This window comes from Westerdykella ornata (assembly GCF_010094085.1).
Source record: "Westerdykella ornata strain CBS 379.55 unplaced genomic scaffold EI97scaffold_10, whole genome shotgun sequence".
NCBI lineage: Eukaryota > Fungi > Ascomycota > Dothideomycetes > Pleosporales > Sporormiaceae > Westerdykella > Westerdykella ornata.
The window spans coordinates 1-27,172 of NW_022986860.1; the positions used below are offsets into that span (position 1 = coordinate 1).

Sequence of the window (27,172 nt, forward strand, 5' to 3'; positions counted from 1 at the left end):
TGTGTGTGTGGGTGGGTGGGTGGGTGGATATATATATATACGATGGTCCAGGCACTGTATCACCACGCGTCTTTCTCACTGTTCCCTGTTTCTATGGTCCTATTTTCCCCCTTTCTGTTCCCCGTTCCCTCTTCATTTTTGGGTTCCATCGATTGAACCCCTATTTAGAGTCCAAGATTCTCCCCCTTCCTCCTATGCTCGTGTCCGACGACTCCACGTCGGCTGTCCCCCATTTCTCGTTGCTCTCATCTAGTGTGATTCCTGCTCCTTTCCTCAGTGGCCGTTCCCATTCCCAATTGCCTAACACCTCCGCCCTTTCTCCTTTCCAAAGCAATCCCATCGACATGTCAAATGACTATAACTCTGTTATCAACATCCCTTTAACCTACTTCGCACCCTACCTACGACAGAATGCAACGCGCGCACTTTCTATTCCCTATTCCCTAAACCCCTTAACCCTCTCTCCCTCCTAAACCAACTAATAGAATCGACATCTTAAGGAACTACAACGCTCTGACTAACGTCCCCTTAACCTACTTCGCACCCCATCCATGACAGAATTCAGCACACAGTGCACACAAGGTACCCGGCTCCATGGATACCGCGACATGCACCCGTTCATCCATTTTTATTCTCCTCGAGATGGTCACACTAGTATCCCATCTACCCAGCAACAACCTGGAACGTGGAGATCCATGAGGATGCGTATCCCCAATGATGGAATCCACTCCTCCATCCGGCAGGACCACGCAGTGCAGAGCTCAGTCCACACTTTGCTACACAGTTGCTACACGATTGCATTGCACCTTCGCACAAACCTCCACCTCACGTCAGACCTTTGATAGCGGAATCAACAAGCACATGGCGGTCACAAACGAGTGCCAACTCACGTAGAGACGCCTGCATAGAGAAAGGACACTCAAGCCTGATGCTTTGCTTTTCCCTTTGTCCATTTTTCATAGATGATATATCCCTCCCATCATAATATACACGGTGCCACACCGACCAAAGTAGACATCTGGTAGTGCGCACCTCACACACCCACGCGCGCTCGCTCTGCAAACAGAAATGAATATCACCCTCAAAGAAACGACAAACCCCATTCTTCCTCAAAGTACATTCCCATCTATCCCATAACCATACCCTTCAAACCGGCCATATCGCCCTCCTTGGCCGCAATCTCAAAGTATCCGTAGATGATGGTCACAGCGAGCAAAATACCCGTTCCGCTGCCCAACGCACCCAGAAGATCGCTACCAACAGACAACGCACCAATGCAGGCTCCGCCAAAAGCCGCAGCCGTGGGGATCACGCGCTTGAGCTCCTTGTACATGGACTCCTCACGGTGACCAGCCATGACGAGACCCTGCTCCTTGAGCTGCTTGGCGACGTCGCGGGGAGAAGAGCCGGAGACTTCGATCCAGGTCTTAGAGAAGACCGCACAGGCGACCAGCATGTAGACAATGAAGATGGCTGTCTTCAGAGGGTCGGAGAGAGCCTCAGAGATGCTGAGCGGGGGTGACCTGGGGCAGTTAGTTATGAACTTGCTGGCAGCCTCGAGAATACGTACATGTAGTAGGCAATACCGGAGGTAGCGAAGAGCTGAGCGGATCCCTCCTTAGGCTCCCAAACACCCAAGAGGCGGACGAGGAGATTGTCGGAGAAACGGGAATAGAGCATCTGGCTGATCAAGAAGACGTTGGAGGACAGAGCTGACTGCAGCATAATGGGCATGTTGGAGGTATAGAACAGACGGACGGGGTACGAGCCGCGGACACCACGCTGGCGGGCAGACTTGACAGGGATCTCGACGCGGAAGCCCTGGAGGTAAATGACGGCGCCGAAGACAGCGACGGTGGCGATCAAGTTCATGACATTGGGGAGGTTCTGGCGGTAGAATGCCTCGCGGAGCGCAACAGTCTTGTTAGGCCAAGTGAAAAGGAGGTGGACGAGTGCAATGATTGCTCCCTCGAACTCGGGCCCACGGCCGGTGTTAATGGTAGTAGGGGAGAAAGCCTTCCACATGATAGACTCGCAGATGTTGGTCGCAATGAAGAGGGAGATGCCGCTGCCCAAACCGTAGCCCTTCTGGAGGAGCTCGTCGAGGAGAATGACAATCAGGCCGGCCATGATGAGCTGGATAACCAGGAGAACACAGATACCAGCGCCAAGATCAGAGGGCTGACCATAGAGACCGGAAACGACGTAGACAACAGCCTGGCCGAAAGACAGGAGGATAGCAAGGAGCTTCTGAGCGGTCTGATAGAGCTCGCGATCCGACTTCAAATCCAGGTTCACATCGATGAGGTGCGTACCGGCAAGAAGCTGGAAGACCATGCCCGCAGAGATGATTGGCGTAATACCCAACTCCATCAGTGTACCCCGATTACTCGCCATCATCATACGGAGCCAGTATAGCGGATCTGAGGTGTCCGATGACACGATACCGTACAGCGGCATCTGGCTCATCACCAGGAAAACGAGGAGGGTCAGGCCGGTCCATACTAGGCGGTTGTTGAAGGGGACCTTCTGCTCTGGCATCTGAATCTCTGGAACCAGAGAGACAAATGGTTTGACCAGGTCGAGGAACCGTACTACATTAAAGGAGTTAGTTGACGGTCCTACGAGGATATTGCGCGGAGGTCAATTGGGCGCGGATGGAGCACTTACGGCCGCTCATGATTGCGGTTTATGGTACCCAGAAAAGAACAAAGGAGACAAGGACCTGGAGAAGAAGGGATGTGAAATGAAGAAGAGTTGGGATTGCGGGCGGGCAGACGTGAGTGGGCTTCTGGAAGTGAGATACGTGTGCGAAATCGAGGTCTTGGCACGCTAAGTCAGCTACATCCCTGAACGGGAATGCTCGAACATTGGCCCCCTTCTCCACCCACATTCGAAGGCCACGGTTGCTTCATGGGGAGACTATGGTTGGTATGCCATTATTATTGGTGAAAGTAGGAGTAATGCTATCCGTCCGTACCAATGTCGGTCTGTCTCTTACTCAATGAGTCTTGTACTTGTGCTGGCTCGTGTGCAACTATATCCACCATAGTAGCCAGATCGAACTGGGTATGGACTACATAAAACCAAAATGATGCAGGAGATTCCGAGCTGAATAATGACGAATTGGAGCTCTGATCCCTGACCTTTTCCGGTAAGAAGGCATTGTCGGCGTACCCAGAATTGAACGTTTCCCCTCGAGATGTTCACTCAATGTGAACTCGCCTTCTGGGAAATGAATCCGCAATAACCGCACTGCAATTCTTCAATCCCCAGAAACTAGCTGTCGGCCTGATGTCTCGGTTCCCGGAGCATGCAATACAGCTTGACCATATTCTCATCTCCATCCCCATCCTTACATTCCATCTCCTTGGCCAACTTGAAACCAAACTTCTCATAGATCGTCACGTTCGGCTCCCTCCTACTACTCTCCAAATAGCACCACACCCCCTCCTTATCAGCCTGCCGCAGTACCTCCTCCATCAACGCCCTTCCCACCCCATTGCCTTGTGCCTCTGGCAGCACAGTCACAATGTTGCAAAAGTAATAGCCCTTCGCGCTTGTCCAGAGCTCACTCTGCGCCTCCGCTTGCCGCGCTTTCCATATCCAGTACCGCTTTGTCGATAACCCGCCTCGCCCGTACCAGAGGTTCATGCGGACCTGTCCGAACCAGAGCCACCAGTAGGAAAGATAGAGCGACCAGGACTGCGGCTCGGCGGGCGGGTGCGGGGGGAGCCACATAGCGCAGCCGAGAATCTTGGAGGGGTTGGAGGTATCGCGGGCGACGTGGAAAAGTCCATGTCGGATACCCCAGCGGCAGCGGAGAGTCAGAGAGACGCGATTGCGGGTTAATGAGACCTAGACTTTTGTCAGAAGTGCTTCGTAGTCAATTGGAGAATAGGGTAACTAACCTTGGAGCGGTCGGGAAAGACCCAGTTGTTGTATGGGTCGTCCGCAAAAGCTTGTTGAATGGTATCTATGGCTCCATCGATGTCCGCTTCCGTCATCCGACTCACTTCAATAGGCATGGTGATTGTTGTTCAATCGAGTATCGAATGTTCAAAGAGGTAAAAGGAACAGTTGTATGAACAGTGGCAGTGACAGCGAACGGCTTGTCCGTAGTCTAAGAGACATGACTGCTCGAGCTGACGCGGTGGGAGAGGACTGTTGTTCTATGGCGCTATCTACCCACCTGTGCAGCTGTTTCAAGCAATGCGTCGGACGCGCCAGGTCGAAGCGTCTGCCGGCCGAAAGAGCATAGATCTATGACTAAGCGGCGGGTTCTCCCACAATGCTATATATCAAATAGCGTCTCCCAACTGGAGGCAGGAAATCGGTCACATGGATCCGTAGTGAGTCGCGGCGGAGTGTGAGCCTTTTGACAGATGCTTTCTTTTATCTGGTTTCCATGCAACATTCATGCTGCTACTTGAACCAATCACTTCTCTCGCTGCGCGAAATAGACGCTTCCGCTGACTATCACGAGGCTTGCGCCCTGAGCACTTGGCACCAACCTTCATGCGAGTGATTGGATCTCCTTTTTCATTGTTGTTTGATGGCAGCATTTGAGGAAGAGGTGAGGTATTCAACTCCAGAGCGAGATTCGGACGCCTTATAACCCGTAAGACGACAATTGGGAGAAGATGCCAACCGCAAGGTGCTGAAGACAAGTCTATGGAATACTGACAAGAGGTGTTCGTGGATCGCAGCGAGACTATGTTTTTCAGCTTCGGAATTGTGCTGGTATTACATCTGTGCCACTTCGTCACAGTGAGTGGACATTCAGGAGACCATGCAGAAGATCGCCAAACCTCCAGTGAGTCTTCCCTAGGATAGCTTAACGGCCTTGCAGTGTCAGACTACACGATCACCTTCCTACAAGCTACATATCAACCATGTTCTGACTTATACATAGCCTCCACTTACACCGGCCCTACATTCAACCCTACTGAAGCTTTGAACTACGCCAGTACAGGAAGCCTCGATTATCATCTCTCCACCACCACTGCTACAGCTTCCGTGATTCTGGACCTCCCTAGTTCAACTATCTCCTCCCAGTCTACTACTACCACGCCAAGTACAAAAACAAGTGAGACCACGTCGCAGGGAAATCCCCCTCCATCTCAGACCTCCGAATCTATCGTTACGGTTAGCAAAACCGCCGCTGCGCATGTCAGGTACGCGTGTGGGTCTATGTGTGGAGGGTATGCGATGGGCGTTGCTGGATTAATCGGGGGACTTGCGTTAGTTTGAGCAGGGTATTTAGCTATCATCGAAAATGGGATGAAGGACAACCTGTGCGGAATGTACTGTATAATGGAAAGTCCTGCACGATACCTGGGTGTTCGGAGTACAAGTACACAGCAAAATGTTTGCGCATCTCTGAGCAATTGCAGCTTGACCCTAACTCTATGAATCCGCCGGCCAACGTATTCTGGAGCTCCAACATACTCCAGGCAGGAGCTCCGCTCACACCCGCACATTCGAACGTTGTAGCTTAATAGCCTTATATATGTTGTCCCATTCCCGTTTGAGTTGATGGCGCCAGACTTTCTCCATGACAGCCATCGATCTGTGCTAGACGTCTTCGAGGTCTGCTCATGCTCCGATATCTCCAAGGTTTTGAAGTCTATTTTGCGCCACACAGAAGCCGCGCAATAGCGTCGTAGGAGTTTGAAAACAGGAGGTAGGTGGACGTGCGATATTGCAAGAGCCCCAGTCATTGGTTGCAAACGGGGCAATTTCGAACACACGCTCCACACTCGCGCAGAAGCATACCATGACGGTCGTAACGTGTAATGACATCCTGAATCCACTTCGCCTCGTGGAAGAGGTTGCAAGTCGACAGGACCTTTGGAAACATAACAGTCGGTCGCAAATGGAATTGAATCGCATCCATCGCGAGGAGTAGATTTTGACTTCCCGCATGTATTCCAAGCTGCAGTTTTGGAGAAAAGCCTGGGCTTAGAGAACTCTGTTTTTTGAACCGGCACATAAGGAATTTTGTGGAGGCGAACAATATCATGATCTCTGAAGGATCCTTCATCTCCAGGGGTTGAAAGGATTCAGAGACCAAAGTTGAGATGAGGATCATGAGATGCGTCCTGTTTTTGGAATATTCAAAACGTAAGGCTGGGGTGACGGAGTGGAAAGGCCCAGGACGACATGTTTCTTGTCTGATGTTTTTAAGTCGGTGGAACTCATGAAATCACATCCAGCATTTTTCGCAGTTTCAAAGGCAAAACAGAAACGCACACATCATGCGCACGTGATACTCTTTTTTTAATAGAGAGAGCAATTGCTGGATTGGAAAAGAAAGGTCTGAACGACCAACTTGAGGTTTATATATCTTAGACTGGATATTGACTCACAGGTTCGTTGTCATGAAGAACCTGGCAGATTCATGGGATACAGAAAGCTGAGATTTCTTCAAGATTGGACATATGTGCCAAAGATTTGTGCGTTCGAGATAAACTGTGGCACAACTAGAACATGCAAGACCGGCTGCGTTGTTCGAGAGAAGAACATTTACGTAGAGTGATGCTCACCATCATCACTCTCCGCGCTCTCCATCATCATAATTTCACACTGGGACTTGTCTCCCCTCGCTCGATAAACAGTCCCTTGAAGAATCTCACGATACCGTCATGCTCATCCAGCGTCGTCACCTTCGCAACATCTATGGGAAGTTAACCTATGCAAAACTCAAGGGAACCAGCTGTACTCACATTGATCCGGCCTCACGATCACTACTGCGCCTACCATGGGTTCGACACCATACCTTTCGTACGCGTGACCGTGACCGGCGTTATAGTGCTCGTCATCAACGTAGACTTTATGCAGATCTTCCAAAGAAATCAGTCATATCCACTCCAGAAGCGGCAAACGCGACAATAGATGGGTGACTTACCTCTCATCCTCCACTTCCCGGTCACTGGCCAGAAGTACTGCGGAATTTGCTCCTGCTGTAATTTGGCGAACTTGCTGCTCAAAAGAACAATCGGCTCGATGAGACTATCGATGTCTGCCGTAGAAGGGGTATATCGCCGGACCAACCCTTCCAGGAATGTGGCCAACTGGGCAAGGATTAGCATTCACTTATATTCTGACAAAAAAAAGGGGATACCTTACCTCCTCCAACCTCTTGGCCTCCCTCTTCCTGCCCACAATATCCCCTCCAAAAATCACAACCCTCCACCGCCCATCACTCCTCAGCACACTCAACAACTGCACCGCCTTGCAATCACAGAACCGCACCACCTGCGCGCTGGGAAACCGCATGCCCACAACCACTTGCTTAGCCACCTCTTCTTTACTCTGTTTCCTGTCCGTGATCTCTGAGTCCTCGTATCTCGCCGTCAATCCAGCCATATACCTCCCACTCTTTACGAAATACTTTGCAAAAACCTCCGGATCTTCTTTCGAGCTGAACATCCTCGCCAACTCACGGTCAAACTCAATGAGATCTTTCGCCGTCTTCGAACGCTCCAGGACATATGTCTTCAACAGCGAAGGTGGTGACAAGCCTTTCAGGACTTGACATAATTTCCAACCGAGATTATACCCATCTTGGAGTGACACATTCATCCCCTGCCCCGCTTTCGGAGAATGCGTATGGCACGCATCACCCGTCAGGAAAACTCTATAGCCCTTATGGAACTGCTCGGCCAGACGCTGACCGATCGAATACGCCGACCACCAGAACGTTTCAGCGATCTCCATATCATACGGCTGAAAGATCTTCTTCGCCGTCGTCTGCAGATCCGCGAGCTTTACGGCTTTGGCCTGCGAACCGGCTGGAAGCTGGATGTAGAAGCGCACCATGGATCCACCCTCTCGGGGTATAATGAGGAGGTTCCCTGAGGAAGAGTGAATAGTGCATTTGCGACGGATGTCTGGGAAGTTGGTGCGAGGGAAGATGTCCATGACGCCCCAGACGGTGTCGCTGGTGTCGCCTATCATTCGGTATCCTAGGCTGTGCCTGACAGTCGAGTGTGCGCCGTCGCAGCCCTGGGTGTATTAACGTCCATGCTTTTGCTAGAGACCACAATATCCCAACGGATACAACATACCAAGACATACTTTGCCTCCCAAACCTGCCTCAGGCCCTCCCTCTCCGCTTCCACCCTCACACAATACGCATTCGGATCCCCAACCCTCTTCTCATCAACGCTCACGCTCTTCACCTCCCACCCATACTGCACTCCCTGCCTCGCTTCCCCCTTCCCCTTACTCTCCTCTCTCCTCCTCTGCACATTCCTCTCCACAACCCCCATCGCCAACGCATTCATCCTCGCCTGATTCAAAATAACATGCGGACAATGACTCACGCCCCCCTCGGTATCCGCACTCCTCCTTTTCCTCTCAATCCCCTTCTCCCCAGCGGGCCCCCAAAACGCCACCTCCAAAACATGATAACTCTCTCTCAGCAGCTCCTCGGAGATCCCGAACGATTCATAAATCTCGACCGTCCGGCACTGGACGCCGTCCGCTTGGCCGATCTGTAACGGGCCATTTCGACGCTCGAGGATCGTGAAGGGGATGCTGGTTTGGGAGAGCCAGATGGAGGCGAAGAGGCCGGCGGAGCCGGAACCGACGATTAGGACGTCGGTTTTTTGGGGTGGTATCGGCATTAGATGCAGGATGAGGGCAATGTGCTAAAGGACTCATCAAAGTGTATATTGTAATTGAACGATATCAATGGGCTGCGAGAAAATGGGATATGGCTGAGTGATCAATCCATGATCTCGGGTCTCCACGAACTACCGACCCTAGATCCCGCCATCGAGAGTATCCCGAGGCCGAAGGAAAACGGAGGAGAAACATGTACCAAGCCAGGAATCACGGGCGTTTGTGGACATGTTTGCGGGTTCTTGTGGTTGGGTTGGACCGCATGTTGGAGCCGTTTCGGAAGCGTTCCGCTGGTTTTCGGAACTGCTCCGAGGTATATCTATGTACAACGGGCTAATCGCTGGTTTTGCGTGCCAGCAACAGGAGATGGTGTCCCAAATAAAGGGAATTGTGTAGACATTGGAAGAGAGTTCCACCCATGTGCGTGAGGTCTGCGCAATAATAGCAAAGCCCACTGGGGATATAGCGCTTCGCCTCCAAACCCTTTGTACAGCCATACACCATATCGTACAATAACCAATCCCCCATAGACCTAAGGATCAAAACTAATCTTCTTCCCCTTCAACAAACTCCCACCCAGCGTCTTCCCAATTGCAAACCCAAAGTAGGCCCCCGTAACAATCGTCACCGGCCACTTCTGCCACTCGCGATCCCTACCACGCGTCAGCACCTTCCACCATCACCTTTACCACTTCCCACAAGAACTAAGAGATGGCAACAAACTCACCAATCCAGAGGAATCGGCACCGCCCCCAACCAAGCCCCCACCAACGTCCCAATCATCCCGCCCTGAACCTCGTCAATCGGAACCATCAACCCCACAATCTTCCTACACGTGCTCGCCGAAATCCCATGGACGTAGACCAACGGCACTGTAGTAAGAAGCGCAAGATGCGCTGCGCAAAGCGCCGTGCGGTCGAGGTAGGTCGTTAGCGGGGCCCCCATGAGCACGAGCGTTATCATGATCGGAAGGATAGCGAGGACGATGCTGCCAACGAGGGAGAGGCAGATGAGCTACCAGAGTCCGTCGAGTTAGCCTTCGTCTGTTCTCTCATATTCTAGTATGCCTGGGGAAAAGCGATGACGTACCAATAGTTTGGGCCACACATTCTCCATCCTGTTCCTCTCAACCTTTTTCTTTTTCTCTCCCGGCCTGCGTTTCTCCTTCTCCCTCACTGCTGTGCCTCCACCGGCCGGTGGCAGACATATTATTGCGTACGCCGCTTGCAGGACCAGGAGCCAGGGAAGAGTTGACGCGAGCGCAGGAACGGGGTCGGCGACGATGGCTTTGAAGCGGTATGCGTAGAGGGAGAGGAGGAGAACGGGATGGACATGTGTGTAGAGTTTCGCCGCATCGGTGTCGAGGCTGTCTATTGGACCCGTATGCGCTGGCGGAGCTATGTCCGCCGTCTTGGAGGCGGGGAGGGATTGGACGGAGCTGGTCATGGTGGACGGCTTATGCTGAAGGCATTTTTGGGTGGATCTATATCTGGAGTCGTGACTGTGCCTTTATGCTGCGCAATTGGGATACGTGTTTCCCTAAAGACCGCTCGGAAGGGGTACTTTCGTCGAATGTAGTCGTTATATGTTGCTACTAGATTTCCGTTGACCAGGAGCTTTTCATGGTTGAGGTTGGTTAGATGGTAGTGGTTGAGTCTTGGCATTTGTGGTTGACATGATTGGTCGAAACCCAACACTGCAATAGGACCATAGACCATTGGGAAGGGAGATGTATTTGATGATACTGGTGAACCGGCTCTAATGTCAGAAAACATGATGCCTTCACTTTTTGTAGATCCCAAATTCCAAGCTTGAAGTTTCTGATTACGAAGGCGTTGGCCATCTCTTCGCCTTGCCCTAAGCCAGTGATGCCATTTCATTCTCAGCACCAGGTTACTGGCCAGATCTCGCGCTTTTGATGGTCCCGCACTGCAGCCGTAGTCGTACATATGCCATACCTCGATGACCTTATCATCAGCGTCGCATGTCGTCCCTTTCCCCCCCTTCCTACTCCTTTTTCGGCAGCAAATCCCTCAGACTCAAATCGTAGATGATGTCCTCCACATCCTTCACCTTATACTTCAGACTATCGCTCCTCCTGCGCAGGCTATCATTCTTGAGGTTCAGAATCTGGAATCCGGCAAGCACATCCTTGACGAACTGGTTGATAAGCACAGGACGCTCGTATTCGCCCATGGTAACGGAGTTGCGGGCAAGTCGGGCCTGTGCAAAATTAGTGTTGGCTTTGCCGTAAGGAGAAAGGGGGACGGGGGGATGTATGTACCAGTTCCTCGACGAGCGAGATGAGAGCGTGAAGGTACTCTTCGATAGCCAGGTGGAACTTGTCTTCATCCTTGAGGTTCACCGGTACTGTTACCCATTAGCTCTCCATTCACCCCATATGAGCTCCAGAAACCAAACCTTTCAGATACTCTCCGACCTCCTCAATATTCATCAACCTCCCACTCTTAACCTCCCCACCCCCATTCTCATATCCGCCAAGCCACCCCCAGAACAGAATCTGGAAGACCTACAATCACATCAGACATATCCAGATACGTAGAAGAGAAGAAAGTTGCATACCAGATCCTGCATCTGCCGACTCCACATCCCATTGAACTTGTAGTACGGCGCCTTGCTTGCCACCTCGGCGAGCTTGCCCACTGTCTCTACCGCCTTACCCAGCGGTTCCTCCGCCGACTTCAGAAGCTCGGAAACTACATCACAGTAAGTATCCTATACTAAACATGAGAACTCCAACCGGAAGCTCCAGGCAGCGGCGTGATACGTTTTGCAATGGGCGTGCCATGTCCTCTCGAAAGAACGTATGTGATGCTTCGATCTAGAAACGCGTTAGCGGAGTGATAGATCATTGATTTCGGGACTTACTTTGCTTCTCCCATGTTTGAATGATATCGCGCAGTCCCTGCCCTGAGGTCAATATCACGTCACGTGCATGTCGCCGCAAGGAATTCTCACATCGCGGATGGCGGTGTCCTCGTCGGTGCGGGCTTGCAGGTCCTCGAAGAGCCCGTGGGCAATGAGGCCGGATGGCGCGGCCATGGTGTGTTGTGTATTGGAGATGTGTGGGAGAGGCGGGAAGATGTTGGGGGGAGGAGCGGTTTTGGGGAAGTCCTGTATTTATCGTCGTTGGCGGTGGGAGCAGCAGACGAACGCAACCACCGATAATAATAAATTAACTTAGCAAGCTTGTAATCTGGCCAGTCGATGTATTCTGTAGAGATCATTATCGTGGTTAAAGTGGTATAGAAGTCTATGTTTCGAGCAGCTCCATCTGAATGCGTCCGCTGAATGTCGAGCTCGCAGATCAACGGACCCCTGAGACATCCCTCTTGTGGCTCCATCCGATTAAATGGAAGCCATGGAGTACAGAAATCGACCAACGTGAATTCAGACACCGTGGGCAGATCTTTGTCCTCTCCCAATCACTCAATCGTACAACCCGAGGCCACACCCACTACCCCGGACCATACATGTAATCATACAACCCCCCTCGAACTAGGACCCTACACCCTCTTCTTCCCCACGACCTTACTCCTCTGCCTCAACATATGCGTAAACAGCGTATAAAATCCCGGCACATACGTCGCCAACACCGCCCAAAGCCCATACGCCAGGTACTCATTCCTCTTCTCCGCAGGCCCAATCGCCTTATAAATAAGCCAGGTCTCGCTCGCGACGCCGAGGGGATACAGGACGAAGAAGGTGTTGTACCTGGAAGTTCCAATCAGCAAATGTCTGTCACAATTGCGGCGGAAACATGATATATGAAGGGAATAAACGTACCTTAACCACGTCCACAGCCTCGGGACACCCTGTCCCGAAAGCACAAAGACAAAGTACGAATACCGCACCACCTCCGTCACACTCCACGCAACCAGCATACTCGCGTACGCAGGACTATCCCTCGTCGTTTCCGGGAAATGGTACCCCACGCCCCAGACGAGCAGCAAGCGGCTGGCGACCTGCATGAGCGTCGTCAAGAGGGGTGCGCGCACGAGACCTGTTCCCATCAGAATCATTAGCATCTGAATAGGGAGATCAATCGAATCTCGCTTCCATAAACATCCAGACGAGAAAACCACAAAGTATCGCAACATACCAACTAGCGAATGCACCACCTCCAAAACCGCACCCGTCTGCACCAATCGAGCATACCTCTCCGTCTGCTCATACACCCTCCCATTCTGCACACCCTCCTTCGCCGCAAGATGAACGACCCGCGCAAACACCGATGCCCATGCTACTGCCGAGACCAAGTTGTATGCGAGGAGGTACGTATTTGCCAGCCCGCCTGAGGAGGAGCTGGGAGCCCGGCGTTGCGACTTGGGTGGCATGGTGCAGGGTGGTTGGGGAGGAATCGGGGAGCTGGAGGCTTTGGTTGGATTGTGTGGATTTCGCTGTAATGGGAAGCTTGCCAGGTGAGATGGGACGGGCTTGGCGATCTATGCCTCGGTATGTTAAATCTATCAATTGTGGTGATATCGCCGAGCTAAGTCCGTACAATTTCACACCTGGTCCTCAATCTTCCTCCCAGACCTCTCGAGACGACGCCTCGATGATTTCGGATCAAGTAAATACTGTCATCAGTCACACTATAATAGACAAAAACGCTTCAAATATACAATATGATTCATGGATGCATCATGATGTCCTATGCCCCCACTCCTAACGGGCACTCCGCTATCTTCGCAACCTCTCACATAGCAGCGCTGCAGTCGACATGATAGTCTATCCACGTCGATTGGGCACGACTAGCACACTCGCGTGTCTATTCCGACCTGCTATGCAAACGCAAAATCTGCATACCATGCCCCTCTACCTCGAGAGAAGAACAAAGCGACACCGGAAATTCGAATGAGACAACGCTGAGGAAGGCCAAATGCATGGGGGTATCATGACTGTCCAAGGAAGAGCAATGCATACAGTGGCAAAGTCGCCGCCCGTCCGGAAAGAGAAATCCCTACTATGAGAGAACAAGGAGAGGAGGACTTGTGCGCGCTATAGGAAAACCTGGATCATGGCTTTCGGATTTGACGTCTTCTTATCGCAGCCATCGACCACGCAGACTTTGAAGGGTTTGTGCTTCGTCTTATCGACAGCGTCTTTGCCCTTGGTGCTGACTTTTACAAATCGGTTGGCGGCACATTCGCCACAGTACACCTTTGGTTCCGTTAGTAACAAGCCGATAATAATCTCAAGTCAGGGTGAAAAGCTTACATGTCCGCAAGCCCTGACAATCCACACCTGTCTTTGTCGCTCCGTATCGCCGATGCACAGCTCATTCTCGCAATTCGGGCACCCAACGGGAGTATTCTCGTCCGGAGATCTCGTGAATCCGGGGGGGGCAGGCGGCGGGGGATCATATGTCGGGGGCGCAGGTGGCGGTTGCGGACGGTTTCCGGGTTGCATATCGAACCCAACGGTATTGTAGTTCATGACTCCCACGTACACAGACCGAAGACGACTCCGTGACGAGTTGGGCAGAGCTTGTGCGGAGAGACGAGTCCCGTGGACTGTCCGGTGGTTACGCTGGGGCGGCATAGCTCTGCGATCTATCACCAGTGCTAGAAGAGGGTTCAGGTGCGACGAAGCTGGGGCTGACGGGCGGAAAAACTGGCGGGAATGCGAACGAGGTCTGATATCCGTGATTTGAACCTCATCCTCACCCCGTGCAGGCCCTTCAGCCGGTGTGATATTCCGCATAGAGATGAATTGCACCTCCGGTGACGGCGGCTCCGGCGGATGCGAGGTAGTCCTTGTGTTGCTCTCATCATCTAGATCGATAATCTCCCTTGGAAACCGCGGCGGTCTCTGTGGCGGCCGAGCCCCCATGTGCCTCGCAGAGGGCCTGCCAGTCGACGATGGTACCGAGTCGTCCGTGAGGTCAATTACCTGAGGCTCATGGCCACTTCCCTCTCTTGTAAGCGATATAGGCCGCCGAAAGTCAAATCCATCACCGGGATATCGAGGTGGGTGAGCGGGCGGCATTCTGGTCGGGGGAGGTAAATGTAGTGCGGCGGGCCGGCGGTAGGAGACGTCGGAGGCTGAGGGCCGTTCGTCGGAAACTTGTAGGTGCTCCCAGCCGGACGAGGGAGGGCTATCGCTGTCCATGTGGAAGTGCGAGCGCTGCGATCGCGATATTGAGGGTTTCCTTGCCATCCGCCCGCCAATTGCCGGTTCCAGTGAGCGGTCTGATGCGTTGTTCTTCCGCCGGTGTGCAGAGCTGAAGTTGAGGTCGAAGTTGCCGTCCATGCTCTGCGGCAGCGGTCGTGGAATGAGGCGGCAATAGGTGAAGGTGAACGAGGTAGCCGGTGCGAGGTTGGATCGGGGGTGAAGGTGAAGCGGGAGCCGTGGAGTAGCAGGAGCGGATGAGAGGCGGGTTTGTTGGGTCCAGCACTGGCGGTGGCAAGGGGTATTGTTATTATTTAAACATGCGCTAGGCCTCCGTACGACAAATGCTGGGTTGATTATTCATATCTATATTTCTTGCTTTCACTACATTACTGTGCTTCCGTCGCGCCCCTTTCACTTGTTGCCGTTGTTTAAGTGCGGATGGGCATCCTTGCTTTTGATGACGCCGAGAGTGCCCGCAAGTCCGTTTTCGCCTCACATTCACAAGAAACGTGTCAGTGCATTCCAAGAGTTTATTGTGCTCCGAATAGCTCGTGACAAGATAGGACTCGTACGTGTTCACTGTAAAACGTTCCCAACCATATTACACATATTCCAATGATCAATGATCAGTCCTCCATGGTCACCCGGCCGCTTCGTAGTCCAGAAGCGCCAAGTACGTACATCGTCTTCAACTCCAAATAAATGCTCACTTCCTCGCAAAATCGCACGGCTTTGACTGCCTCCAGATTCGCTTGAGCCATAGCAGCTAGAATCTTCAAGCCGCTCCCAGAACAGTCAAGCCGCCTTCTGGCGTCAATGCAACCAGTGACGACGCCTTTGTAGCCCAGGCAACATCTCTCGCGGGTACTGCCTTTCGAATCGGCTCCGACCAGCTCTTTGATGCCTTGGTGTATTGCTGCACGGCAATTCCTCCAGGTCCTGCAGTGGCGAGGAACTGGCCGGTGTAGTCCCAGTGTAAGCGATCGACCGGCCCACCAACATCCAGCACCTTAACTGGTTGCTGCTTGCGCAAGTCCCAGACAGTGACGTTGCTCGAACCCTTCTGTGCCGACGCAAACCAGGTACCGTTTTCTGAGAATGATACGCTGCAGACTGGGCCACCCGCCTCCAAAACAGCCATGCTGCCGCCGGTCTTGACGTCGAAGATGCGGATGTTGCCATCTGTGCTGCCAGTGAAGAACAGGAGGCCATCCACATGGAATGCCGAACACGCGATGTCGGCCTCTGTGTACACTTGCGAGACAACCTCAAAGTTGGAGAGGTCGTGGAAGATGAACCGCTTGTCCACACCGGTGGAGGCCAGGATGGCCTTGCTGGGGTGAAGAGCCAGGGAGGTAACTGCTCCAGGATGCGCAGCTTTTGAGTGAACTTCATTCCCACCTTCGAAAATCTTGATAGTTCCGGAAGCCGTCGCAACGACTGCACGGGAGTCCCACCACAAGGTATCTGTTACCGCGCTTTCAGCCTGGAGTGTATACAGGAGCTTCTGCTGGGAAATGGAGTAAACGCCAGCGACCCCGTCCTTCCCACCAAATAGTGCCAAATCCCCAGACTCGTCCACCGAGATAGTCGCGCTACCAGGGTAAATGGCTTCAGCTTGGCTCGTTACCTCGAAACCAGCAATATCCTCGCCGGTAGCCCAGCCTTCCGGAATTGGCCGCTTCCGTCGAGTCGAGAACAACCTACTCAAGTTAGAACTACAACCGCATACATGTGGATTAGAACACACTGTTGCTGTGTCTCATCCACCTTGGCGACGAGATGCTCAGGCAGCGCCTGTCCATCCACCTGCATCGCTTCCTCGGTGGCAGGTGCCGTCACAGTCAGATTTGAAAGGGCTTTCCGCGCTTCATCCCGCTCTTGCGTCAACCTCGCTATTACTCGCGTTGCTGCATCGTTCTGGTACAAAGCCGTGCTGAGCTCTTGTCTTGTTTGCGCGAGCTGTTGCTTCAGCGTGAAGGTCTCCAGCATGAGGGCGTCCCATTCCGTTTGGAAAGCGGTGAGAAGGGCGGGTATCGAGGTGAGGTGCGGAGGTCTGGGAGCGACAATTCTTGGGGACTTAAGCTCAATCAGTTCGTCGACATTGAGATCTTCGCCGGTGACGGGATCCGTGTGATGTTCTGCAATATGTGCTTCAATGAGGCGCTTCTCGAAGACATTGCCGCTCTTGCGCGAGGCGACCGGCTCCTGGGGAGCTACTCCAGATATCGCGCAAAGCATGGCGGTGTGGTGGGAGGATGTGGATGTGATCTAGAGCACTGGAGATGTTGCTGCGCGAGGTAGTCTAGCTTCTGGCCTAAAGTTTCCACCGAGACGCGCCAAGCTCGGATCGGAAGAACTTGTCACCCGCGGATCGACGACTACTCCGCTGTCACGATGAACTGGTGTATAGCTGAGTTGAATGATTGTACTTTGCGAAGCCATTACACTCAGGAGATCAGAAGCCTATAGGGCGAGTTGACTACCACGGAAAACAGAGGGCCATTGGATCGCATGGACGAGGAGCAGCTCAAGGAAGATAGCAAATAGCAATCAGAAAAGCATAGCCAGACTCTGTGTTGAATTCGCTAACCATACGCAGAAGGGGTATGTATACAGAACCATCGGAGAGAAACAATCCATGTAGATACGCTCCGCTCCAGCCAAAAGACATTCAAAAATACAGATGAGACGAAGAGACCCTTTTCCGTACCCAAAAAAGCCGGTATTGCCCTCTCCAGCTGAAATCCGTCTGCAAACCCAACGTTTCCATAATCCCCAACCTACCTTCATACACCAGGGCCTACCTCACCTTCCTCGCCAAGAACCACTCCACGCTCTCATCCGTCCAATTCACCCTACTCGTCCCACTCTCAAACCGCTCCTCTTCAAAGAGACTCGCAATCGCATTTTCATTTCTCCCCCCTTGTCCAACCCCTCCACCACCCGCGCCCCCGCAGAAGCTCTCAAGGCTAACAACACAGGCCCCGAGCTTTAGATCCAGAAACTTGTTAAGCAGAATCGTGTTCGTCTCATTGTCAAATACTTTGTTATTAACAAGCACCACGTCCGCTCGTTGCAGCACCTTGTCGATCTCGGGGCTTTCGAGGAACGACCCGTGAAGAAGATGCATTTCCCCTAGCGCGAGATTCCACCGTTTCGCGCGTGCTCGCAACTCCGCGGCCTGGTCGAGCGCAAACCGTGCGGGGCGCTCCAGGATCTCGATGCCCCAGCTTTCGGCACCAGTCTGCAGCGCGGATTGCAGAACCACGTTTCCAACGCCTGAGCCTAGGTCGACGAAGATGGACGTGGACGAGAGGTGTGTTTTTGCGAAGATGGTGTGGATAAACGGTGGGAGGAGTTCGCCATATGTTGTCTGCTTGGATTCGACGCGCCGGAGGAGATGCGCATATGGGCTGACCGTTCGGAGGTATACTTGAGCTAGTATGCGTTGGATAAGCGATAGAGGTATGGCGTGCATGGCGTTGAGCGTTTCTTGTATGCTGCCATCTTGCAAATGTTGTCTTATCAGGGTGTTGAATGAAGAAAGAGCGGATTGGAAGTCCTGGGGTGACTGTTTGAAAACGGCGCGCTTGAGTAGGCGTACTGTGCCTGTGGTCTCCGACTGGAGGGGAACTGCAATGTGTGCTGGGAGGTAGTGTGCCAGTATTTCTTCAATGCTGAAATAGATATCGTCCAAAGGATTGTAGTTGCTGGTATCGCGAGGTACCACCGTTGCGAACTTCTCCGGGAGAGACGGCGACGGGTATTGGAGTTCCACAACCAGATTCTCATTGTCAGGAAAGGCAGGTTTGAAGTCTTTCGCCCAGTCTCCAGTGGAGAGATCCATCCCATGTCTTAGCTTTTCCACTTTGCCCTCAGTCTCTTCCGTTGGTCCCTCTGCGACCGGAGAACCCTCTTGTCTGTCCGAAATATCGAAATGTCGAATTCGCCGCTTCAGATCCGGCTCGAGACAGCGATTCACTCGGGCAGGTTCGATGCTTGAGCTCGTCTTCTGCCTCTTGCGCAACCCACTTCCCAGTTTGTCGTCATCCCCATCGTCGCTCGGCTCATCGTCGCTGGTCCCCCACTGCGGCGTACTGGGTGTTACCTTGCGCTTCCGTTGCTGCAGGCGTGGTTTGCGACGCTGCTGGGGCGGATCCGTACTTTGCGATTCCGACCCCGCCCGCAGTTTACTGTTGCTGCGCGCCGACGTCAGACTGCGGGCATGGGCGGGTGGGGTCCCTGAAGCCTTGCGCAGGGCGTTTGACGGCGTTATTCTCGGACTGCCGTTCGGCGCAACGGTCGACGGGCCGGCGAGGGGTTGTTTCTGGACTGGGACAAGGACAGTGCGGGTGCGAATCTTCGGTTTCGACGCGGTCGCGCCGAACATGACTTCTAGGACGGTTCTCCGTTGACTGTTTAGTACTAAATGAATGTCGGTGTGTGAATACACAGTCGGTGGTTGAAAGAATGACAGTTGAGCGGCACAAGGCAGCGATGGACAAGTTGGGTGGAGGAAGAAGTCAGCCACAAGTTCTTGTGCCACGCGAGGCACGCGTTTCGGTGGTCCACGGCAGATCCACTTGCCGCTAGCGGCTTGGCGGGTCGCGTGCCGGCCCGGTGAATTCGTCCGCATGCTGCACGTGCAAGGGGGTGAGTGCTTGTCATGACTTCAGCGGAGGAGTTCACCTTCACCGGTGATTGATAGAAGGGCAATCATCTGAAGTCAATTGGGATGTGGCTGGTCAGAACTCAACAACCAAAAAAGATTCGAAGTATAGTTGCCAATTGCCCCTCTACACAGTATGTTTGCTACACACCTAATCCGACCATACATTATCCCAGTCATTTCTCTGCAAACTCCATCTACCGGCGTCTATCATCGTGATATTCCAAGTACAATTTGCAAAACTCCCAAGATCAACCCATCCAATTAAGTCACACACGCAATCTCCTCCCACCCAACGCTCCACCTCACACCCCCCATGACCACCACCAGCAACCCCAACCCAGTCCCCACACTCACTCCCCCATAAACCCACGCATGACCTCTCTTTAACGCCCCCAACTCCAAGACCCATGTCGAGACCGTCGACAGCGTCCCGCAGAAGCCATCCATCACCCCCTCAAGTACCTGACATCCGACTCTGCCTCCAGCCACTCCTGCCCCGCCGATGCGAACGTGCTGCAGATCCCACGCCATGCCCAGGATTGCGGTGCCGAATATATTGCAGGCAAAGGTGCCCATGGGGAAGGAAGGAATGACGCCGTTGAGTTTGAGGGAAACGTAGAAGCGGATGAGACATCCGAGTGGTGCGAAGACGCACGCCATAAGGGCTTGCCCTCGCCATGTCTCCTTCGCCCAGGAGTCGGAGCTTGCAGGTCCTCCAGGCCGGTCCGGAGTCCAGATAGCCATCACGATGGCGCCGAGCCAGAGGCCCCAGGCGAGGAAGACGAAAACAGGATCGACGAAGCGGCGGAGGATGTGGAAGGGCAGGGTCGGGGTGACGGGATCGGCAAAGATGGCGAGGTGGGCGCCGGCTGTGAGGGCAGAGTGGCAGAGGCCGACGGTAAGGATGACTATAGCGCAGACGGCCATGAAGCTGTATCCACCGTTGCGGGGGACGGTGGTGGCGACGCTGGGTTGAGGTGCGCCAGACGGGTGATTTAGAGGGGTGAGGAGGTCGTTGGATAGAGCCAAGAATGCATCACGCATGAAGCTGGAGAAACTGGTGAAGGAGCCGCAGAAACCAGTCGTTAGGCCAATGTATAGAGGTATTGTCTTCTTGACTTTGTTGTGTAACGCTTTTGCAGCCTCAGCCGGTGTTGGGGCCTCTTTTTCCTCATCACTGCCTTCTCCATACGCCGTCTCCGCCTTGCGACCCCATGCATAACGGAAGAACCGCTGGTCTTCGCTCAGGAAACCCATCACCAGCGTCCCTGCGAAGTTGGCCCATAGAACCGGGAATACAACGGGAGCTCCAGGGTAGAAGGTCAGCCAGTCCAGACCAAGCCGTGCCAACGCGCCCAAGATGGAAAAAAGGATGAGATAGGAGATGGTGTAGAGCTCAGTGGCGATGCGTGACCGTCTTCTCCTAGATTCGGTTTCTTTCGCGGCATAGTATGCGTCTTTGGGCTGTATCTCTTCTGGGGGCTGCCGGGGGAGTACAGGAAGGGCCGTAATTCCCAGACTTGTTGCTCGCGAACCCACGCGCTCGTCCTCGAATATACTGCGCTGCCTGTGCCGATCGGGTACGCGAGGCCCTGCGGCAACTTCAGTGAGGTTTTCGAAGCTCTGGGGCAGAGCGAATTCGTCAGTGCTTTCCTTATGCGATTCCCTATGACTCGGTTGTTCTTCAACCGGCTGTTTCGACCTGGGTCGCTGACTGAAGGAGCCTTCGCGCTCAGTTTCGAATAGGGAAGACTGTCGCTGTGGATGGGGTATTGGACCCGGCACCGCAACTTCATCCAGATTTTGAAAAGTCTCGGGAAGAGGATTACCGCCCGTAGTCCCCTTCTGCGACCCTCTACGACTACTCCTCAACCACCTCGAGCTTCCGGGCCTGGGATAAGGGCGTTCCTGGCTCGGACCCCGAGGCACGACCGGCGACAGCGCAGCATCATCATCGGGATTTTGGAAATCCTGCAAGGCTGTATCGCCCTCATCCTCTGGTATACTCCTCTCCATAGAAGCTGTTTTTCCTTCTCTTGCTTTTGTCGTTGTGCAAAATCGCTCAGGCCACAGTGAATCATCATGGCCTTCTCTTCCTCTTCCCGTCATCATTCATCAATCAAGAACTGAACAAATCCCCCGTACCGGGCATATTATTCGTTTTGACGCGTGCCCGTCGTGACGCTGCATGGAATGCCATTGTTGCATGAGGTTCTTGTCCTGTGATGTTCTTCCTTGGACTGACCCACGATACGGCTGCCGGAGCCGATCTTCCCCGGGGAGATCCCTGCAATGTGCGCCATGGAGGCTCAATGCGCTGGCGCTAGCTGCAGTTTGTGTGGGGCGCTATCCGCTTCGGGAAGCTTGCTTATCACGTTGAATGGACGACTCCTCGCATTGACATTCACACCTGACTTGCTACATCCACATATTCACTCCGTACTTCTTTCTATATAATAATAACCTCTCCGTTATTCTCGCAAATCTCAATACTTGCATAAACGCATCACTGTCAACCATGTCCACTCCACTCCCAAAGAATGCACACATCTCGCAGCATCCATGTCTCCAGGCGAAGCTCTCGCAGCTCCGGTCCGCTTCCACGACAACGCAGCAGGTGCAGACGCTGGTGCACGAGATTGCCCTGATGGTGGGATACGAGGCCCTCGCTGGTGGACTCAGCGTTAGGGAAGACGGAGAGGTGAGTCGCACAGCTATGCGCTGACTCTCATTGTTGTATACCCCCTCGCCTATATCTCTCCACTGCAACAGTACCACAGGTACACTCTATGTACTCTACTAACACACCCCCAGGACACCTCCCCGCTCGGCTACACCTACACCCGACACACCACCACGCCGTCCCCCCAAAAGATCTCCCTCGTTCCCATCCTCCGCTCCGGCCTCTCCATGACGCCCGCCCTGAGCTCGCTTCTCCCCTCCCCCGTCCCGATCCACCACCTCGGCCTCTACCGCGAGAAATCCACCCTCCAGCCCGTGGAATACTACAACAACCTCCCCTACCACTCGCCCACTGCGTCCAACCCCTCGGCCGCGGGACCCGCCGAGCTGGCCATCATCGTGGACCCGGTGATTGCGACGGGCTCGACCATGTGCGCGGCGATAGAGACGCTGCGGGACTGGGGGGTGAAGAGGATCATTGCGGTGGCGGTATTGGCGACGAGGGCGGGTTTGGAGAAGGCGTGCGCCGAGTGGAAGGAAGGGGTCGAGGTGTGGGTCGGTGGGTGTGATGAGTCGGTGGATGAGAAGGGCATGATTAAGCCGGGGTTGGGAGATATTGGCGATAGGCTGTTTTTGACGATTGGGAAGTAGGAGTATGTGAGGAGGGGGAGCAATCGACAGAAAACATAATAATCAATAGATACGTCTACTCCACGCTTCTCACTCCACTTCCTTTAACCTTTTTTTTCCCTCTTTCTCTGTCTTCCCAAAACTACAGCTTACACACCTTCCCACCGCATTCCGTCATGGTATGCACATATCTCAGCTTTCCCCCCTCCAGCCGAAACTCGTGGCTATCCGCCGCATTCATCATGTGTTCCCACACGCAAAAGATGCTCACGCTCCCCATGGCCTCGTCAATGACGTACCGCCTGTGCGTATTTGGCGGCTGCGAGTGGTTACTCGGGATCCCCGGCGTGCAGCTATCGGTGGGGAGGCCTTTCCCTTTGGCGAGTCTTAGTTCGGAGGAAGAGCCGATTGTAGAAGACGAAGAAGAAGAAGAAAGGAAGAGAAGAAGGGAAAAAAGAATGAAAGTCAAAAGCAACCCACCCGTATACGCACTCCCCTCCAACCGCACACACGGCGTACCCCAAGGCACCCTCTCGTGCGCCCGCGCATCACTCCACATATCCAAGTACGCATCGCCCGCCGCCTTGATCGCCTCCCTCGTATCCCTCTTACTCTCAGGCAATATCTCCCTCCACCCGCCGGCCTCCAATTCCTGCCGCACGTACGCCAGCGTCTTGGTCGCGTTGAACAGCCACGAGCCCGTCGTGCTGGCGATCGTATCGATGGAGTCGATCACGATCTTACCGTCTGAGCGAGGAGAGAAGCGCAGCTGCGTGCCGAAGACGTAGGGACCCTGGGTGGAGATGGCTTCGGTGTAGGTGGCGCATTGGACGAGGTCGTGGATGGTGCGGTTGTGGTCGAGGGCGAGGGGTTTGCGGAGGAGGAGACCCTTGGTGGGGTTGGTGAGGACGACGTTGTTCTCAGTGTAAGTCCAGTTTGGTGAGAGGTAGGGTTGGAGTGGGGAGAGGGAGGCTTGGGTTTGAGCGACGAGGTAGGCGTTTGCGGCTTCGGTGAGGAGGGCTTTGGTGCAGGAGGAGGATGAGGCAGCGTGAGGGAGGCAGGAAGTGGAAGGGAGGAGGAGGGAGAGCACGAGTGATGTCCCGAGGAGCAAGGAACGAGCCATTGGAGATTTTCTGGATGGAATAAATCCTCTCCGGGTCTTGGATTCTGAGGTTCCGCAGCGTCAGTGAACCCAGTGGAATCTTTCTTTCTCCAGTAGAAAAGATCCCTTGCAAAAGTAGGAAAGGCTCCCGGTAAAACAGCTCCTTACCTCCCTACAAATACACCACTCCCTCTCCCACTCCCCGCACGCCTGCCCAGCATGGAGAATTAGTGTTTGATGGGCATCCTCAAATGCCGGCGTCTACGGGGTTCAGGGTGAAAGCATGCAGGGTCCCGAGCACCCCTGGGACTGCATGACCCCACATGCATTTCATATATGACATTGAACATTTTGATGTTGAACAAAAGTCCTCCGATGGTCGAAAGGATCAGCACGTTCGCAGCAAGATCAGCAAGATTATCAGAACAATGAGACTTGTCTTCAAAGGAAGAGGCCCAGGGGACCTGCACATGTATTTCAGTCTGGATATATAACGACGGCGGAGGAGATGTTCGCTAGTCTAGTTCCAATTGGTCATTTTTCGAAGCATAGCTCCTGATAGCCTTTCTGACCATATATACCTATCCACCCCTCCCTATACACTATACCATACCATTCCAATGCAAAGGAGAGAAACAAGTCTTTGGCTCCATGTGCTGTACCTTTCCAAATACCTACTCCGCAGGGATCCCGATATGCAGCGCTAAACAGATCAAACGCAAAAAGACAAAGATACCGCCCAAAGAATGCATGCACAGAGACCACTAAAGGATCCGGCCCAGGTATAGTAGGAGGTGTCGTAAGTGTCCATCAAAGAGCGAAATCCCGGAGACCGTGAGAATGCATCAAGGAAAGTCGTCCGCCGAAGAGGCGCGTAAAGGAGAGTCGTTGATACAATGCGTAAAGGACTGTCGTGTTCTTCGTCAGTATCTTGGCTGTGGTGCCATCCGTTCGTCAGTTGGCAGTAGAGAGTCAGTATGAGGAACCCTCAGCTCTTCCTCACAACCACATCCCCAACCATCCCACAACCGCACCTCCCACCACAGCCGCCTCCACCGCTCCATTCCTGCCCATCGCGACCGCCGCCCCAGTCTGCAGCCCGGGCTTCCCACTCGCCGTCCCCGCCGGACTACCTCCCTCTCCCGTCGGAGCCCCGGGATTCACAAAGGTATAACTGGTGATGACACTCGGCTTCCCATCTGCGCCCGTCGTCGTGATCAACTTGACGCTACTTACGGTGCCGGCACCAGGCGTATACGTGGTCACAAACGTATTGCCCCGACTATCGGTCCTGGTAAGCTGCTGGCCCGGGGTCGGCGCAAAGTCCACGGCTGACGTGGTGGTGACGACGGAGCCCGCGGCATCGGTGGACGTGAGGACGACGGCGGGCTTCGTCTCGGTGGCAATTTCCGTAGCGCCTTGGTCGTTGACGCGTGTGGTTGTGACGACTGCCGAGGCGGTGGGCTCGCTCAGGATCTCGGAGGAGACGACGGTCGTGCGGCCTCGGTCGTCAGTGGAGGTGATGGGAACAGGGACCAAGATGGGAGGGGCTTGGCTGCTCGATGGCGGAGGCGGGGGAGCTTGCGTGCTGGGTTGCTGCTGGCTGGATTGCGGCGGGTTCGGAGTCGTTCCATTCGAAGGGGTCTGCCGCTTCTTCAGGTCCTGGACAGCGGCTATAATCAATTTGGTTGCGAGAGGAGGGTCATCGTGATGCACGCGCTCGACGCCATGGCGGTTGGACTCGAAGACGCCTTCCCGGTAGGGAGCGAGGCTGTTGAGGGCGACGTGCAGGGATTCCTCGGGCAGGGCGTTGAGGAGGTCGCGGAAGGCTTCCTGGGCATCGGCGTAGATGGGTTTGGCTTCATTTTTGGTTTGGGAGGCGGGCTCTGCGGCTGCTAAGGTGGATATAAGAGGCAGTGCCAGGCAGGCCAATCGATATAGACAGGGCATGGTGGGCGAGGTGAGGGAGCAAGTTGAGTTTGGAGGAAAGGAGGAAGGGCGGTGCAGGAAGTAGCTGTAGAAAGCGTCAGTGAATGCATGAGAAAGAGGACAAGGCAGTTTTGAGCGTGCGTGAAGTGAAGACCTTTCACTCGGCTGAGACAAGCACACGTGGGGTTGCTTACCGCTGTCACAAACACTGGTACACAGTAGCTGACGCGGTTTCAAGAGCGCCACTCGGTGCGCGTTGGTGATGGCCTCTTCAGAACTTGCACTTCAATCCCAGAAAAGACTTCCCCTCTTCGCCAGCCACAGCCAGCGTCCTGACGATTCGAGCGAGAGAAATGTAGAGAGGAGAGAGCAGATGTAACAGTAGTTAAGGAAGCGGGGAAACGGGGCGGTGGCAACACAGGAAGCAAAGACGTCGAGCGAGCTAACCACCAGACAGCTGCATGTACTGTGTCAGCAAGACAACTAAGTGAAGATGCAAAAAAAGAAGTCGAAACAGCAACCTTCTCATACAGTATAATAAATCAACCCGTTCCCACCAAAGCAAGATAGGCCCCGCTGCGGCCGGTACAATCTTTCGTGTTTTCACCCGTCGTGGGCCTTGTCACCTCATCGTGATGACGATGTGTACCGTAGTAGACAAACACAAACCCTGCTACTCTCAGACTCTCATTGCCGTTGCGGCCTTGGAAGCTGAGTCTGCCATGACAAGGATTCGGGCGTGTCGCATCGCTTGGTGACGATCCTCGGATTCCAGGTTTCACTCCTGGGCTCAGCTGGGTCCGCTAGTCCAAAGTGGGAAGTGGGCTGGTCAATGGTGAATGGTTGGAATCCGAGGGGGTCCAAAGTTAGAATCTCTGGCAAGCCATCTTGGCCACTGGAGATCAACGTTGACGTGGTAGTCCGGAGCGTGAGAGTGGGAACCAAGAGGGGAATCTCAAGCCCAGCATCCAATAATCAACCCCTCATGAGCCGCAATAACATCATCGCCGACCAGAAATTGTGTGCAAAGACACTACTCTCAAAACATCCCCTATGCGGACAAATGGCGCACAAACCCACAAGGACATGTTCACCCCCACTCCCCAACAACATTCCTCAGACCATCTATACCTTTGCCCTCCCCTACAACTGCTTACACCGACTCCACCCATGATATTTGATACTTTCCACACAGAGCATACAGCCAGATCCGCCTTTCATGATAAAAGGGCGCTGGCTTGGAGAACCATTCGCATTTCTCCGTATTGCTAATCCAATCCGTTGCCCATGAGTCCCATCCTATTCATCCCATTCCATTCACCCCACCCAACCCCATTCCATTGAGAAGCAGTCCAAACCCTCCCGCTAAAAACAAAAAAGAACAA

The 27,172-nt window shown here is 53.7% G+C and overlaps 14 protein-coding genes across 14 annotated transcripts; 2 read left to right on the forward strand and 12 right to left on the reverse strand.

The window, feature by feature from the left end:
* Window positions 1-906: 906 nt before the first annotated feature.
* EI97DRAFT_467021 (SecY protein) lies at window positions 907-2,771 on the reverse strand. Its single transcript, XM_033801568.1, has 3 exons — window positions 2,671-2,771; window positions 1,571-2,594; window positions 907-1,523 (listed from the first exon to the last, which is right to left on the reverse strand). Exons 1-3 carry the CDS (start codon window positions 2,678-2,680, stop codon window positions 1,127-1,129), a joined length of 1,431 nt encoding a protein of 476 aa, XP_033653848.1. The 5' UTR covers window positions 2,681-2,771; the 3' UTR covers window positions 907-1,126.
* Window positions 2,772-2,947: 176 nt separating this feature from the next.
* Window positions 2,948-4,381, reverse strand: EI97DRAFT_397958 (acetyltransferas-like protein). Its single transcript, XM_033796377.1, has 2 exons — window positions 3,912-4,381; window positions 2,948-3,858 (listed from the first exon to the last, which is right to left on the reverse strand). Exons 1-2 carry the CDS (start codon window positions 4,026-4,028, stop codon window positions 3,280-3,282), a joined length of 696 nt encoding a protein of 231 aa, XP_033653849.1. The 5' UTR covers window positions 4,029-4,381; the 3' UTR covers window positions 2,948-3,279.
* Window positions 4,332-5,440, forward strand: EI97DRAFT_433149 (uncharacterized protein). Its single transcript, XM_033798331.1, has 2 exons — window positions 4,332-4,816; window positions 4,916-5,440. Exons 1-2 carry the CDS (start codon window positions 4,717-4,719, stop codon window positions 5,251-5,253), a joined length of 438 nt encoding a protein of 145 aa, XP_033653850.1. The 5' UTR covers window positions 4,332-4,716; the 3' UTR covers window positions 5,254-5,440.
* Window positions 5,441-6,336: 896 nt separating this feature from the next.
* Window positions 6,337-8,878, reverse strand: EI97DRAFT_418085 (2-polyprenyl-6-methoxyphenol hydroxylase). Its single transcript, XM_033796944.1, has 5 exons — window positions 8,073-8,878; window positions 7,132-8,010; window positions 6,911-7,076; window positions 6,729-6,845; window positions 6,337-6,679 (listed from the first exon to the last, which is right to left on the reverse strand). Exons 1-5 carry the CDS (start codon window positions 8,631-8,633, stop codon window positions 6,576-6,578), a joined length of 1,827 nt encoding a protein of 608 aa, XP_033653851.1. The 5' UTR covers window positions 8,634-8,878; the 3' UTR covers window positions 6,337-6,575.
* Window positions 8,869-10,237, reverse strand: EI97DRAFT_397963 (PIG-F-domain-containing protein). The gene is made up of 3 exons (XM_033796378.1): window positions 9,721-10,237; window positions 9,359-9,645; window positions 8,869-9,284 (listed from the first exon to the last, which is right to left on the reverse strand). The coding sequence occupies exons 1-3, from the start codon at window positions 10,075-10,077 to the stop codon at window positions 9,164-9,166; spliced, it is 765 nt and encodes a 254-aa protein (XP_033653852.1). The 5' UTR covers window positions 10,078-10,237; the 3' UTR covers window positions 8,869-9,163.
* A 108-nt stretch (window positions 10,238-10,345) lies between these two features.
* On the reverse strand, window positions 10,346-12,008 carry EI97DRAFT_35326 (Translin). Its single transcript, XM_033794866.1, has 7 exons — window positions 11,611-12,008; window positions 11,521-11,557; window positions 11,420-11,473; window positions 11,215-11,348; window positions 11,053-11,161; window positions 10,916-11,001; window positions 10,346-10,854 (listed from the first exon to the last, which is right to left on the reverse strand). Exons 1-7 carry the CDS (start codon window positions 11,692-11,694, stop codon window positions 10,639-10,641), a joined length of 720 nt encoding a protein of 239 aa, XP_033653853.1. The 5' UTR covers window positions 11,695-12,008; the 3' UTR covers window positions 10,346-10,638.
* A 150-nt stretch (window positions 12,009-12,158) lies between these two features.
* Window positions 12,159-12,989, reverse strand: EI97DRAFT_450186 (PTPLA-domain-containing protein; the record flags this gene model as incomplete). The annotated part of the gene is made up of 3 exons (XM_033800268.1): window positions 12,159-12,366; window positions 12,439-12,655; window positions 12,755-12,989. The coding sequence occupies 3 exons, from the start codon at window positions 12,987-12,989 to the stop codon at window positions 12,159-12,161; spliced, it is 660 nt and encodes a 219-aa protein (XP_033653854.1).
* A 298-nt stretch (window positions 12,990-13,287) lies between these two features.
* EI97DRAFT_467027 (uncharacterized protein) lies at window positions 13,288-15,175 on the reverse strand. The gene is made up of 2 exons (XM_033801569.1): window positions 13,873-15,175; window positions 13,288-13,815 (listed from the first exon to the last, which is right to left on the reverse strand). The coding sequence occupies exons 1-2, from the start codon at window positions 14,905-14,907 to the stop codon at window positions 13,654-13,656; spliced, it is 1,197 nt and encodes a 398-aa protein (XP_033653855.1). The 5' UTR covers window positions 14,908-15,175; the 3' UTR covers window positions 13,288-13,653.
* Window positions 15,176-15,241: 66 nt separating this feature from the next.
* EI97DRAFT_397973 (Prp19-domain-containing protein) lies at window positions 15,242-17,058 on the reverse strand. Its single transcript, XM_033796379.1, has 2 exons — window positions 16,520-17,058; window positions 15,242-16,472 (listed from the first exon to the last, which is right to left on the reverse strand). The coding sequence occupies exons 1-2, from the start codon at window positions 17,008-17,010 to the stop codon at window positions 15,545-15,547; spliced, it is 1,419 nt and encodes a 472-aa protein (XP_033653856.1). The 5' UTR covers window positions 17,011-17,058; the 3' UTR covers window positions 15,242-15,544.
* Window positions 17,059-17,421: 363 nt separating this feature from the next.
* Window positions 17,422-19,289, reverse strand: EI97DRAFT_397975 (S-adenosyl-L-methionine-dependent methyltransferase). Its single transcript, XM_033796380.1, has one exon. The coding sequence runs from the start codon at window positions 19,160-19,162 to the stop codon at window positions 17,573-17,575; it is 1,590 nt and encodes a 529-aa protein (XP_033653857.1). The 5' UTR covers window positions 19,163-19,289; the 3' UTR covers window positions 17,422-17,572.
* Window positions 19,290-19,555: 266 nt separating this feature from the next.
* On the reverse strand, window positions 19,556-21,672 carry EI97DRAFT_433157 (uncharacterized protein; the record flags this gene model as incomplete). The annotated part of the gene is made up of 1 exon (XM_033798332.1): window positions 19,556-21,672. A coding segment is annotated over exon 1 (1,846 nt), but the record flags the coding sequence as incomplete, so codon positions are not given.
* Window positions 21,673-21,858: 186 nt separating this feature from the next.
* EI97DRAFT_418105 (PRTase-like protein) lies at window positions 21,859-23,185 on the forward strand. The gene is made up of 2 exons (XM_033796945.1): window positions 21,859-22,145; window positions 22,259-23,185. Exons 1-2 carry the CDS (start codon window positions 21,963-21,965, stop codon window positions 22,775-22,777), a joined length of 702 nt encoding a protein of 233 aa, XP_033653859.1. The 5' UTR covers window positions 21,859-21,962; the 3' UTR covers window positions 22,778-23,185.
* On the reverse strand, window positions 22,899-24,199 carry EI97DRAFT_418108 (uncharacterized protein; the record flags this gene model as incomplete). Its single annotated transcript, XM_033796946.1, has 2 exons — window positions 23,237-24,199; window positions 22,899-23,131 (listed from the first exon to the last, which is right to left on the reverse strand). The coding sequence occupies exons 1-2, from the start codon at window positions 23,877-23,879 to the stop codon at window positions 22,899-22,901; spliced, it is 876 nt and encodes a 291-aa protein (XP_033653860.1). The 5' UTR covers window positions 23,880-24,199.
* A 406-nt stretch (window positions 24,200-24,605) lies between these two features.
* Window positions 24,606-26,214, reverse strand: EI97DRAFT_35441 (uncharacterized protein). The gene has a single exon (XM_033794886.1). It carries the CDS (start codon window positions 25,806-25,808, stop codon window positions 24,858-24,860), a length of 951 nt encoding a protein of 316 aa, XP_033653861.1. The 5' UTR covers window positions 25,809-26,214; the 3' UTR covers window positions 24,606-24,857.
* Window positions 26,215-27,172: the final 958 nt, after the last annotated feature.